Source organism: Zootoca vivipara, chromosome 15, assembly GCF_963506605.1.
Source record: "Zootoca vivipara chromosome 15, rZooViv1.1, whole genome shotgun sequence".
NCBI lineage: Eukaryota > Metazoa > Chordata > Lepidosauria > Squamata > Lacertidae > Zootoca > Zootoca vivipara.
Window position 1 is genome coordinate 36238638 of NC_083290.1, and position 12645 is coordinate 36251282.

General features: G+C 45.9%; 1 protein-coding gene across 4 annotated transcripts in view; it reads left to right on the plus strand.

The window, feature by feature from the left end:
• The window catches only part of LOC118079474 (interleukin-36 alpha-like), a 44919-nt gene that overhangs the window by 9511 nt on the left and 22763 nt on the right, over positions 1 to 12645 (plus strand). Inside the window, exons 1-5 of one of the 4 annotated variants that reach the window (XR_009556818.1) lie at positions 430 to 2908; positions 4720 to 4876; positions 4997 to 5119; positions 6891 to 7030; positions 8898 to 11153. Coding sequence is in view for 3 of the 4 variants with exons in the window: in XM_060268456.1 (XP_060124439.1) it covers positions 4804 to 4876; positions 4997 to 5119; positions 6891 to 7030; positions 8898 to 9113 (552 nt within the window). In the remaining variant the exon portion in view is untranslated. Of the gene's footprint in view, positions 1 to 429; positions 2909 to 4719; positions 4877 to 4996; positions 5120 to 6890; positions 7031 to 8897; positions 12098 to 12645 lie in introns of those variants that run through there. The other 3 variants (XM_035140054.2, XM_060268456.1, XM_060268454.1) reach the window with 3 other exon arrangements.

The following is a 12645-nucleotide window of genomic DNA, read 5'->3' on the forward strand; positions in this document are numbered from 1 at the left end:
GTTGGAGAATTACAGTGCCTGCTGGAGCTGTAGAGACCAACGCAGGAGAGACATGTTTTGTTGCAGCTGGGGCAGATGAAGGTGTCCGATTGTACTGCTGCAGGTGCACCATGGTGTTACTTCTGTCTGCGCTCCTCCCAGAGGTCATTTTTTCTCTGGTCACTGCTATGGATACACAACCTGACTGCATAGCTGTCAACCCTCCCATTTTTTGTGGCCAAAATCTTTCAATCCGTTTCCCACTGGCAGCCAGGATTGTAAAATATCCCGTAAATCTCCTGGATTTTAAAGGAAGCAGCTCCTCTCCCTCCCTGCCGGCCAGAGAGGCTCCACTCGGTGCCCCCCATGAGCGAGCAGCCAGCCGCCGTCCGGTAAAATGCCTCGCTCAGCAGCTGGCTGCTCGCTCACTTGCCGAGTGCTGCTGGAAATCGCCTCTGTGCATGCCCGGGCATGCGCAGAACCGGTTTTCGGTGCCGCTCTGCCCATGTATGGGCACCGGAAATTGCTTCTGCGCATGTCCGGGCATGCGCAGAAGAGATTTCCGGTGCCCAGACATGCGGACACGGGCAGCCTGGCACCAGAAGTCACTCCTGCGCATGTCTGGACATGTGCAGAACCGATTTCTGGTGCCCCGGACATGGGCAGAGCCGGCACCAGAAATCGGGCATGCGCAGAGGCGATTTCTGGCAGCACTTGGCAAGTGATCCCTTATTTTTAAATCCTAAAGTTGACAGCTATGCTTGACTGACTGTCTCCAGGTACCGTGGTTGTCTGCAATGGATTCCCAGTATCGATGTTGTCAGCCTTCATGGCACGTTTTCAGTCATCTTCATAATGCAGTTGGTCTGCCAATTGAACACCAGGCTTGGATTAAAAGCTCTCCCAGGAAGCTGTCTAAAACCCTGCTAGTAAACTTGTTAGGTTACTCACATGTGATGATTCTGAATGCCATAATCAAGGTTCAAAAATCCTTAGGTAGTATAAGGTGAAGCCTCAGACAATGGTTGCAGGCTTAAAAAAAAGAAATATCTAGATGGGATGGTGCCTTACAGTTAGACTGTTAAAGCATGGCATTACAGCTCTATGCAGCTTGGAGACCCTTCCTCTAATTTCTCTAGTGTGAAAGTTTTCCAAAGTTAGTGGTGAAAGAAAAGCACTCTGCACATGCTTAAAGGCAGCTTCTTCTATTCTTAATTTGCATTAGGAATACAAATACAGAGATGCCAGGTTGTGCCTTGGTGAATCCAGATGAAAGTTAAACCTTGCTTCTATACCTTCTCCTGGAGTACTGCCAAAATACTCTGTTTCCATTTCAACCATGAAGGCAAAGATGAAATCACTCCCACACAGCCAAGGCACAAGAGCTGGAAAGTTACCAGCTACTGAGTGAGGAAATGGGAAATACCTTTTGCAATTTCACAATAGTGTGATTCCCCCTGGTCATTTTAATATTTGGTGTTGGCGGGTTTTGGTGTTGATAACCACAAATACGTAGGGTCAACACCTACAGTTTTGTCCAGAAATATTTATTAGGTCCCAAATCTAACAAAATAGTGTGTTACAAAAAGCAGTGGGCGGGAAGAGGAGGAGGAAACAACAACGGAAGGTACAGATATTAGGCGGATATTATAGGGATGAACCAACGTTTAGAATTAATCCAAAAATGGAGGCTGCATACTGAATTAGTTTCTGCTAATTAGGTCTCAGGTTACACCAAAGATTCTGCAATAAATGACTGTTCCTCATTTATTAAAATGAAACAATAGAATGTAAGAAGAGGCTGCTGGGTCAAGCTAGTAGGTGATCTAGCCCAGCATTGCGTTCCCACAGCTGCTAGCCAGATGCCATGGGGAAGCACACAAGGAGGACCTAAGCACATTAATGATCTCCCTAGTCCCCAGCAAATGTTATTCAGGTACTGAGGAAGCAAAGGAATGATTGTGTTGTAATCAAAGGACTCTTCATAATGTTCAGGGAGTGGTTTATGAATATTCATTCTTAGCATTCTAAGTAGGATCGGAGGCAACCTTTCCAAGAAGTACTTTCAAGGTAGTTAGTTTTAATGTCATTTTCGAGTGTGCAAGATGCACTTGCTTGGACACGAGATGCATAATGCCCAATGTGCTACCATTTGTTAAGCTGAGCACAAGAGCTTGTTCTTGTTCTTGTGGTTGGTGCAGACTATGAGCCCAGCAAACGTCAGCCTCACCCCCAACGTATTAACTGTTGACCAGAGTAGATTTGGGAGAGAGGAAAAAGTGGGGATAAGTGTTTGGAGAAGGGTGGAATGGAGTATTCCTTCAGGGAGTTGATAGCATAAGGAAGTTTCAAGCTTTCGTCTCTGGAATTTTGGATTCCTTACTTTGTAAAAGTTGGCGCCAGGCTGCTAGCAATTAATGCTGGAGATCAAAGCAGCCAAATGAATGAGGAAGCAACAGCATTTAATTGAGATGGTGGACGAGGCTTGTTGGTCAATCTCAATCAATTAAAACACTCAGCAGCCAAGTCTTCCTAGTTCTTTTAGCAACGCAAGTGTGAAACTTGGTGTCACATCCTGTATGACTTATGCAAGCAGCATTGCAGAATGATCTGCCTTCTCTTTTCTCTCAAATGTTTTACCTTGTTCAGAAGTACTTCTATCATTGAACTTCAAACAAACAAAAAGCAGATGGAAATCCAACTAGGCATTTCCCAAAGAGCCTATGGAGTTTTGTGCAGCTGATAGACCTGAAAAACTGGTTAAATTAGTATTTCATGTGCTAAGAATCTGACATGTAAATTAGCATGAAGCATGCAAACCACACCTACCAGCCTCACTGAGCAGCAATAAAATGCTGTGCAAATCCCAGGGGAGAGCAGAGAGAGAAGGATCTCTCCCAAGGCACGGGACTTTATCACATCAGCGCAGGTACCACTTCCTTAATTACTTATATGAACTGCCTGTCTCTGTGTTGAAACGTTAGTCATCTACAACCTGCTGCTTTCCAGATACTATTGGACTGCTATTCCCATCTTCTATGAACGTTGGCTATGCCGAGTTGGAGTCCACAACATTTGGAAGGCTCCAGGTTAAGGGAAACTATGCTAGATTGTCTGCTTCCACTGCCAAATCATCTGCGAAGCAATGGAATTGTAACTGGCATTTCCTCTTGCCAATGTTCCCCATCTATCATGCTTCTTTTTGTGCAGGATGTATATTTCGAAACAAGGCAGCTTCAAACTATGGGCTGTGTCGGACAGTCGAACGGATTCCCTCGGGAGGTGGTGGACTCTCCTTCCTTAGAGGTTTTTAAGCGGAGCTTGGATGGCTATTCCTTTGTACAGTGGTACCTTGGTTCTTGAACTTAATCCATTCTGGGTGTCCATTTGACTCCTGAAATGATTTGAAAACTAGGTGCAGCTTCCCATTGGCTGTAGGAGCTTCCTGCAGTCAAGCGGAAGCCGCTTCAGATGTTCTGCTTCCAAAAAGCATTTGCAAACCGGAACACTTACTTCTGGGTTTGTGGCGTTCTGGAGCCGATTTGTTCAGCAACTAACCATTCAGGAACCAAGGTTTGGCTGTATGGGAAATGAATCGGGAAGACAGAATGTATCCAGGAGCTAGTGGTCTGACAAGAAGCCTTTCCTGCCTCTGTTACTTCCCTTTCCCTCTCTCTTGTTAAGTTTTCTGATGGAATGTATTTTGGCTTCTCATTGCTATTTTACAATATGAATGTTTTTGAGAACAGTCCTAAATGTTTGGGAATGTTGGGAGGAGGTGAAGCCCCCCTCTCAGAGCTGCCTTATAAGTTGTGGAGGATAGTGCTGGGTACCTTCTTTCATGTTTGTTGTGGTTTGAGAAAGTGAGGCATTGGGAGGGGATGGCTAATGGATGATCTGCACGTAGCCAGTCTTGAAGGCTACACAGGTTGTCTATAAAATCGGATGGTTTGGGCAGAGTTTCTCTGAAGCTTGTGCATGGACTGACCGGCTGGAGGGCTGTGCAAACTGAGGTTACCTGGGGGAGTCACTTCACCACTTCTTGAGGGCTTCCAAGTGGCAGATTAAAGTGCTTGCTTTGTATGTATACATTGCTTGCTGTTTTAGAATAAAATCTTTAATCTTCTCACTCACTTGTGTATTTTGTATTGCTTCTGAATCTCATTTTACGATAAAAAAATGGTTTCCAGTAGCACCTTAGAGACCAAGTTTGTCATAGGTATGAGCTTTCGTGTACATGCACACTTCTTCAGATACCCTGAAACAGAAGTCACCAGACCCTTATGTATAGTCAGAGGGTGGGGAGGGGTATTACTCAGGAGTGGTAAACCTGTTGACGACTGTTAACGACTGCAATTGGTCTTGCAGGAAAAAGCAAGGGGTGAATCCAATGTCCTTATTCAGACCAGGTCTCTCCATGGTTTTAAGCTTGGTAATGAGTTGCAATTCAGCAAATTCTCTTTCCAGTCTGTTTCTGAAATTTTTCTGTAATAAGGCAGCTACTTTGAGATCTTGTATAGAATGTCCTGGGAGATTGAAGTGTTCTCCTACTGGTTTCATTTTAAAAGAACCACCTTGCCTTTGGCAAGACACTGTCCTGGATGCTTGAGTTGAGATTCCTATATTGCAAGGGATTGGATTAGATGACCCTCACAGTCCCTTTCAACTCTACCATTCTATGATCTATAGATGAAATAAACAAAGTTTATCACAGCTTAAGATGTCACTCTCTTTTAAAAGCTCCCCCTACAGAAATCTGAACTTCATATAGTCTGAACCTCAACCACTCCTCAAGAAGAATTGGAGGAAAAGGGAGAGGTTGAAATGATGAAGCCCCACAAAACCGTACAACAGGAAATGGACGATTTATTCAATCATTTTAAGAAGCCACGTCCAGGTGAAAAATAGTTCTTTACATTTCTATTCATCGCTCAAGCTAAGTTTCCAAACTATGCCAATCAGCATTATACCAATAGTTTACATTTTTATTATTATTTTTGCCTTTTTAACCATCCAGGTACGGTTGTGAACGAGAAATTACCAAGTCCCTGGTACTTCAAAATTTGGGATATTAATCAGAAGTACCTCTTGTTAGTGGGTGACCGGCTGCTCTCAGCGCCCAGAAATTCCAACTCACCAGGTAACAGCTCCTACCATGCTTCTCAGCTCCTCCATCCCAGGTGGCTGGCTGTTCTCAAGTGGAACTAGGTAACCTAGTTTCAGGGTGGTGTCTGGTTCAGCAGGGCTGGCCCAAGACATTTTTCTGCCTGAGACAAAGGACAAGCTAATGCCCACCCTTCATTCCAGGCATGGAAACTAACTGGATTGACAGTTGAATATTTTTTTTACTGCTAGGAGCAAGATAGCCCCACTCTTCCTAATGGTAGGGCCGGCCTTGTTGTCTTGGGTGAAAGACAAGATAGTGCCTTCTCATTCCACATATACTAGAATCGTGGCAGTTGAATCTTACTTCATCACTAGTAATGGGACAACATCCTTGACCACACCCAGGGGAAATGGAATAGCTTAGGTACACAGGGATTTGCTGCCTGAAGTGAGTGTCCCACTTTGCCTAGTGGCAGGGCCAGCCCCGTGATTCGGCAGTATTTTCTTAAACAAGGCTCAGCAATGCTATTGTGGGATTTATCCATGGGGTTCATGAGAGCCATTGTGAAATGGGGAAGAGGAGAGTTCTGCAATGCCTTTAGTCACTAGTTACACAGGCAGGTGCCTTATACCAAGTCAAACCATTGCTCCATCCTGCCCAGATTACTGGTCCATTTTTGTCTTATTCCAAGGCTAGTCCATGTAGTCTCACTTATTCCAATTGGCAGTGGTTCTCCAAAGGTATCAGTCAGAAAATGATCTGTGATACCACCTGCCACATGAACTTCTTAACTTGGAGATGGGGAGCCTGTCCCCCTCCAGATATTGCATGGACGATTGGCCATGTTGGCTGGAAGTTGAAGTCTAAGAACAACCTTGAGGGAGGCACAGGTCCTCCATTCCTGCTTCAGTTAGAGATGACAGATGGAGCCAGTCAATCAGCATTGTGCAAACCTTGCTTCTCATCAGGCAAGAAAAAGCAGTCTTCATGCTACAGGAAAAGATGTTGCATGTGTGTTGAAACTGTGGTGAGTGGCTTCCATAGTTAGCAACCCATAGAAGGAAGGCACAGCTGGCAGGGTCCAAATTTAGGGCTCTTGTTTCAATTGGAACAACCCATACAGCTTGAGAACAGCTCCCCAAATGGAACAAATAACTCTGAGATTACAGAGGGAAAGACCGGTATGGACTAAAATGAGGCGCCATGGACAAGATGCATGCAGCAGGCACTGCACAGAAGCAACCAAGAACAATGTTATGAAACAAACCTCTAATGCAGGTGCAGGGAAAATTTGACCCTCCAGTTGCCCTAAGAGGCATGGCCAGTAGCCAAGGGTGTTGGGAGCTGTAGTTCAGCAATGTTGGGGGGGGGGGATAAAGGTTTCCCACACCTGTTATAATGGTTGATAGGGAAGGGCTGTAGTTCACATGCCTGCAGAACAATGTGCGCTACCCCTGAGCTTAGCACCCATTTAAAAAGGTATCAATATTTTTTTTGGTAAGAATAATCCATAAGAGGACTGAAGGTCAATTCAAGATACAAAATTGCCTGTGCGCTGTGCAAGCTACCTGTGCTATGTACCGGTAGTGGACATCTCATGTTATGAACATTGGGCATACTTCTAGTATAGGGGTTGCACTCCTTTCTAGAGACTTGTACTTGTGGATCACTTCAACAGCTTTCAATCTGATTGCGGGCTTCCAGGCACCTAAGACTCCTGTACCAATAATACGCTCTCTCTCTCCTCCCCCCCTTCCTCCCTCTTTCCCTCCACTGATCCTGTTTCTGAGCTGCTCACCTCCAGCGGGGTTAATTGCTGTGGTCCCAAATGAAGCCATTGGGAAAAAAGATGAAAGAACATCCGCCATCTTTATGGGTAATGAAAATGGGCAACTTACTTTGTCCTGTGAGGAAGTTGGTGGTCAACCTCAGCTAAAGTTAATGGTGAGTTTCATTTGCGCTTCAATGTCTCTTTTGATTCCATATTTGTCACCCCTAATCTATATGAGAAGCTCAACATATCAGGTCTGAGCTGGCTGCTCCAAACTCAGACCACACGGCTCAAACAAGCCTCCCCTGAGTTCCTAAACCAATAATTTAGGAACTTTCACCACTGTAACTAAGCCAATTTTTACTGCCTGTGTCTTCTGACTGATGTATGGAAGAACACATGAACCTGGCCTTTGAAGTGTTTGTAAGTAAACCAGTTTTTAACTTATTAAATGTGTGGCCTTTGGGGGAAGAGACGAACTTCGAAGGAACTTAGAAAGGCACATTTTAAAAGTCTGTTATTGTTGTTCAGTCATTTAGTCGTGTCCGACCAGAGGCGCAGCAAGCTCAGGTGGTACCTGGTGCGGTGATTATTTTGTCACCCCCCCCCACACACACATTGAATTTTTGGGGGAAGGTTGCCCAGAGTGTCAGTCCTTCAATCTCATCAGACTAGATTCACCCCCCACCCGCACGGGCAAAGGCTGGAGAGGAGAGGTAGCATTAGATTAGCTCCATATACTTTAGAACAAGCACCTCCAACCTATCAAAAACTCAGTGATCTACCACTCCTCCGAATGGACAAATATTATTTACAAACATCTGAGGAGCTTTTCTCTCTCTCACCCTCTCCCTTCTGAGTAGCTTACTTCGTTGCTCCGTGATTCTCCTTCCTGCCTCTGCCTCTGCCTCTGCCTCTGCCTCTGCCTCTGCCTCTCTCTCTCTCTCTCTCTCTCTCTCTCTCTCTCTCTCTCTCTCTCTCACACACACACACACACACACACACACACACACACATGGCATTTTCACTCAATCTCTCCCTCAACCTCAGTCTTTCTCCATCTGGAGCTTTTTGTTTCTAGTCCAAGTATGTTATCGCACCCACCTCTAAGTTATTACCCTGTGGCAACACCCCCCAACATACATTCCAGTCCTTCCTCACGGCACCGCGTCCCCCTCACCCCACTGCTGGTGCTCTAACCCACCCACCCACAGAATGCAATGCGGAGCGGGCCGTCAGGGAAGGGAGGAAAGCAGACTTCCTCACTGGAGGAGCAGCAGCGCAGCTCCGGCTTGCATGAGACTTAGGGCAGCAGCGATTGCTGCTGCGTCCCAAGCTGCAGAGAAAGGCTTTTCTTTCTCATTCTGCGATCAACGAAAATCAGCCAGGAATCCATGAGTCGATTACAATTGACATGTTGAACATGCCCGCTTTAGAACATAAAGGAGGGGGAGGAACAGTGCTCGGTGGTAAAGTGGTAAAGCACCACCGTGAGTGGCTGCTTTGCTAATCAATGTAAGCTTGGGAGGCACGGGCAGGGGGGGCTCAGGATGGTACCCCCCCTACAGGATGCTGCCCGGGGCGGTGGGCTCCCATTGCCCCCCTATTGCGATGCCACTGTGTCCGACTCTTCGTGACCCCATGGACCAGAGCACTCCAGGCACTCCTGTCTTAAAGGTCTAACAGCCTATATTTCCACCCTTTACTTTGCTACATATTTTGTGATTTTAAATTTCTGCTGGCGTTCTCTCACTAAATAGTACTTGCCCCAAACCTGCATCTTGGCATCCAGGAATTCTCTTTCAATACCTATAATTTTTTTCCTTGCCACCAACATAATGGAGTTGGGAGCAGGGGTAACTCAGGCTGGCTTGTGTGAGTTCTACTGTCTTCCTATACTTAGGTTTGCTCAGTACTGCCATGCCTCCTTCCTCCTTAACCCTGCAGAGGGTTTTAATGAGGTAACAGAGGGTCTCTTGTTTTGATGAATGAATTTAAATAAATTATTTTGCCAATTGTTGTGAAAATGTTTTTTTAAAGGGAGAAAATATTATGGATCTATATAACAAAAAACAGGAATTCAAGAACTTCAGTTTCCTCTGCAAGACTGCCAGCGGCAAGGAGACCGGCAGCTTTGAATCTGTAGCATTCCCAGGATGGTTTCTTAGCACTTCACCAGAGCCAAACAAGCCTATTGGTTTGAGCCAGCAAGGAGGTGCTGAGATCACTGAATTTTTCATGGAAAAAACAAATTAAGGGGCGGGAGGTGCTGTTGTCATGCTATAGACCCTGTATAGGTGGTGTGGTAGAATGAAGTCCTGTGGAGATATAATTTTCCCAGCCTTAAGTTCAATACCCCACATTTTCATGCCTGCTTTACATTTTTTTAAAGTCCTACTGAAAATTCTTTAGCATTTTATGCATTTCCCCCCCTACTATACACATTTAATGCTACTTTGCATATTTTTTTTGCAAATCATTTCACCTCAATACACGGAATTTTTTGTGTCATTTTTCACTAGCATATGCAATTTTCTGCACACTTTAACTCTAGCATGTGCCTTTTTGTACACATGACTTGGCTGGGGAAACTGCAGTGCAAAATTCAGAAAGGCAAATTTGGAAGGATGACGGTGTTTCAATTTATGCATTGTTTCCGAAAGAGTGAATTATTTATGTGAAATAAAATGATCTTATACCCCTTTAAATGTGTTTGTGGAAGGAGGAAGGGTTTTTTGGGTTTTGGTTCTTTTTTAAATTATGTAGTTTGTGTTTTTATCCTGCATTTTTATTTTGTGAACCACCCTGAGATCTACAGATAAAGGATGGTATACACATTTAATAAATCATTCAAATGGATTGGATTGAATTTGTCTGACATCCCTACCTACAACAACCCTATGAAACAAGTGAGACTGGGAAATGGTGACTGACTGGCCATAGGGCACCCTGCCAACTTAATGGCTGAACAGGTACAGTCGTACCTTGGTTCTTGAATGCCTTGTGACTCGAACATTTTGGCTCCCAAATGCTGCAAACTCAGAAGTGAGTGTTCCATTTTGTGAATGTTTTTTTGAAGCCAAATGTCCGACGCAGTTTCCACAGCTTCTGATTGAGTGCAGGAAGCTCCTGCAGCCTATCAGAAGCCGCACCTTGGTTTTCAAACGTTTTGGAAATCGAACGGATTTCCGGAATGGATTCCGTTCGAGAACCAAGGTATGACTGTATTTGAACCTCCTACCACACTGACTCCAAGTTTACAACTTGTAAAAATCTGCAAAGGAGTTTTTCAACCAATTCTCTCCAATACTAGCCATATAAAAATTTATGCTCTAAAAATTTTGTAAGATGCTTAGAGACTCCTTTGGGGCACGTGACATTATCATAACATGAGCCCCACTTTGGGCAAAAGATTACTGCATTGCAGGGGATTGGACTAGAAGACCCTTAAAGTTCCTCCCAACTCTACAATTCTACGATTCTATGATAACCGCACCGGATCTCCCAAATTTATAGCTTGTAAAATAGGTATTCCAATCGGAATGGAAGTTTTCATTCTTCCAGAACACAAACACTGCTCCTGATTTTCATCATTGTAGGTGTCATAGTCTTAGATATCAAGGAACATAGCTCAACCCCTGTGAAATGGTCCATATGTGTAGCATCTTCTGTTTCCCAGTACAAGAGCCCATGTACTAGTGGATGGCAGAGTTCAAAGGAATCCAATGCAACAACTGTGCGACTGGAAGCTTGTTGCACAACAGCAGATCTTGCTACAAAATCTGTTGCACAACCATCTTTGGTAATGTCCTTGTGTTTTCCCTTGCAAAACCGATATATCGCCGTTGCCCCTGGTCACGCAAAAAAGGATTGCTTTGTTCTTTTCACACATCTTTAAAAGTGACAAGGTGGGTGAGGGAAGGTGAAACTGAAGCAACTTCCTTTTTAAATTTGAAACATTTCCATTCACACCCACCCACACCCTCTTCATTCCTGAGAGGGGCATGTCACTAACTATTGGTGCGATGCACAATTGATGAAATAAACGGGTGGCAGCATTAGCTCAGAAACACGAGAGGCTGCAGATCTCTCCTTTTTATTGCAGTAACCATAGAGGCCTTCGTCACAATAGAATTCAAATTGCTCTGCCCTGTGATAAATGAACCTGGGCAAATGCAGCAGTGGAGGACAGGAGGGAAGAGTTGACAGTCTCTGGGGATCTGAAAGAGCAGAAAAGGAAGGGGACCTTGGCAGAAATTCTGTGCTTTCCAGGTCTGCAAACTACGGAGATGAAGGGTGAGTCCAGCGCTACAGTGAAATGAATTGTTCAGAATGAAGAAGAGCACCTGAGCACTGCTTTTTGTTTTGTTTCTATTTTAAATATGGCACAGTGGAGCTAGACTGATCCTTGTAGTTAGCTACAGAGGTGTAGCATGGGTTGCCGGGGCAGAGCAAGTGTTGCGCCTCCCTAGTGAACTGGGGAGCTGGGGTGGAGGCATGCGCCGGGAGGCTACATGGAGCCTATGAAGCACATGACTGCTGCTGCTGGTGGTTGTGGTAGTGGCTGCGCGCACCTTTTCGGCTTGGCAGCTCCACCACCTTCTGGCTCGGCCAGCCCAGGGGTGAGGCATGCAGGTGTACCACCTTGTTGCACCCCTATCAGAATTTTGCACCCAGGGTCACTGCCCCTCTGCCCCCTCCCCATGCTATGCCACTGGTTAGCTGTTACTGACCACTAAGCCAGCATGTCCTTGTCTCATATCGCAGCCTAGAAGGAGCAAGCCTTGTGGCAGGAATGTAACGTATAAAGTGCTAATGGTAGCCTGGGATGAAACTCTCCTCCCTGCATCTGTTTGGTGTTTTAGATTTCTTACTCATCATGGATTGCTTATAATTTGACACTGTCTCATCTTATATCTCCCAATTCCCATCACCCCTGACCACTGGCCACAGAAGCAGTTTTAGGTTCGGTCACACTGGGTGTCAGCACCACAAGGGGCGCTGCAACAATGATGTAAAATGGAGTGCTGGGGAGGGGCACCTAATTTTAAAGTCACACAGGGCGCCGCTGAAAGTTGAGTCCTCCACTGCTGGCAATGCTGAACATAAGAGTGTTAGGATTTCATAGTAGATTCTGTTCCACCTTAAACAGGAACAGGCTTGGACAGGGGTCCCCAGACTATGGCCTGCGGGCCAGGTGCAGCCCAATTGGCCTCCCAATCCGGCCCGCGACAACCCCCGCCGCCCGCTGCCGCCGCCCGCTCTTGCAGCGCGCGGCGCGGCGCCGCCATTCCAGATCTGAAAAAATCACCGAAAATTGTTTCTGGGCATGCGTATGGGCCTCTCCCGACCCAGAAGAGGTCATTTCCGGTGCACTTCCGGGTCGGGGGAAGTGCACTTTCGGGTCGGGGAGGCCCATACGCATGCGCACAAACAATTTTCGTTGATTTTTTTTGGCCTGGAAGCGTGCCACCGCGCCAGTAAATGGGTATGCGCATGCGCACTGGCGCGCGCTCCCCCACCCTCCGCCCCGGCCCACTGCGCGCATACTCCCCCGCCCTCCGGCCCACCGCGCGATCGGCGCGGCAGCCACCGACCCAAAGGCGGGTAAGTCTGGGGACCCCTGGGCTTGGAAGAGGATGTTGAATGTGTCACATGATGTATACTTCTGTTTGTTGTGCTATTGTAATGTTAGTTAGTTGCTTTTGCTTTGCTGATGAAGAAAGACACGTTTGGTCTATCTTCTGAGATGCTTTAGAATAAACGCTTGTAAATATGCAAGAACTTC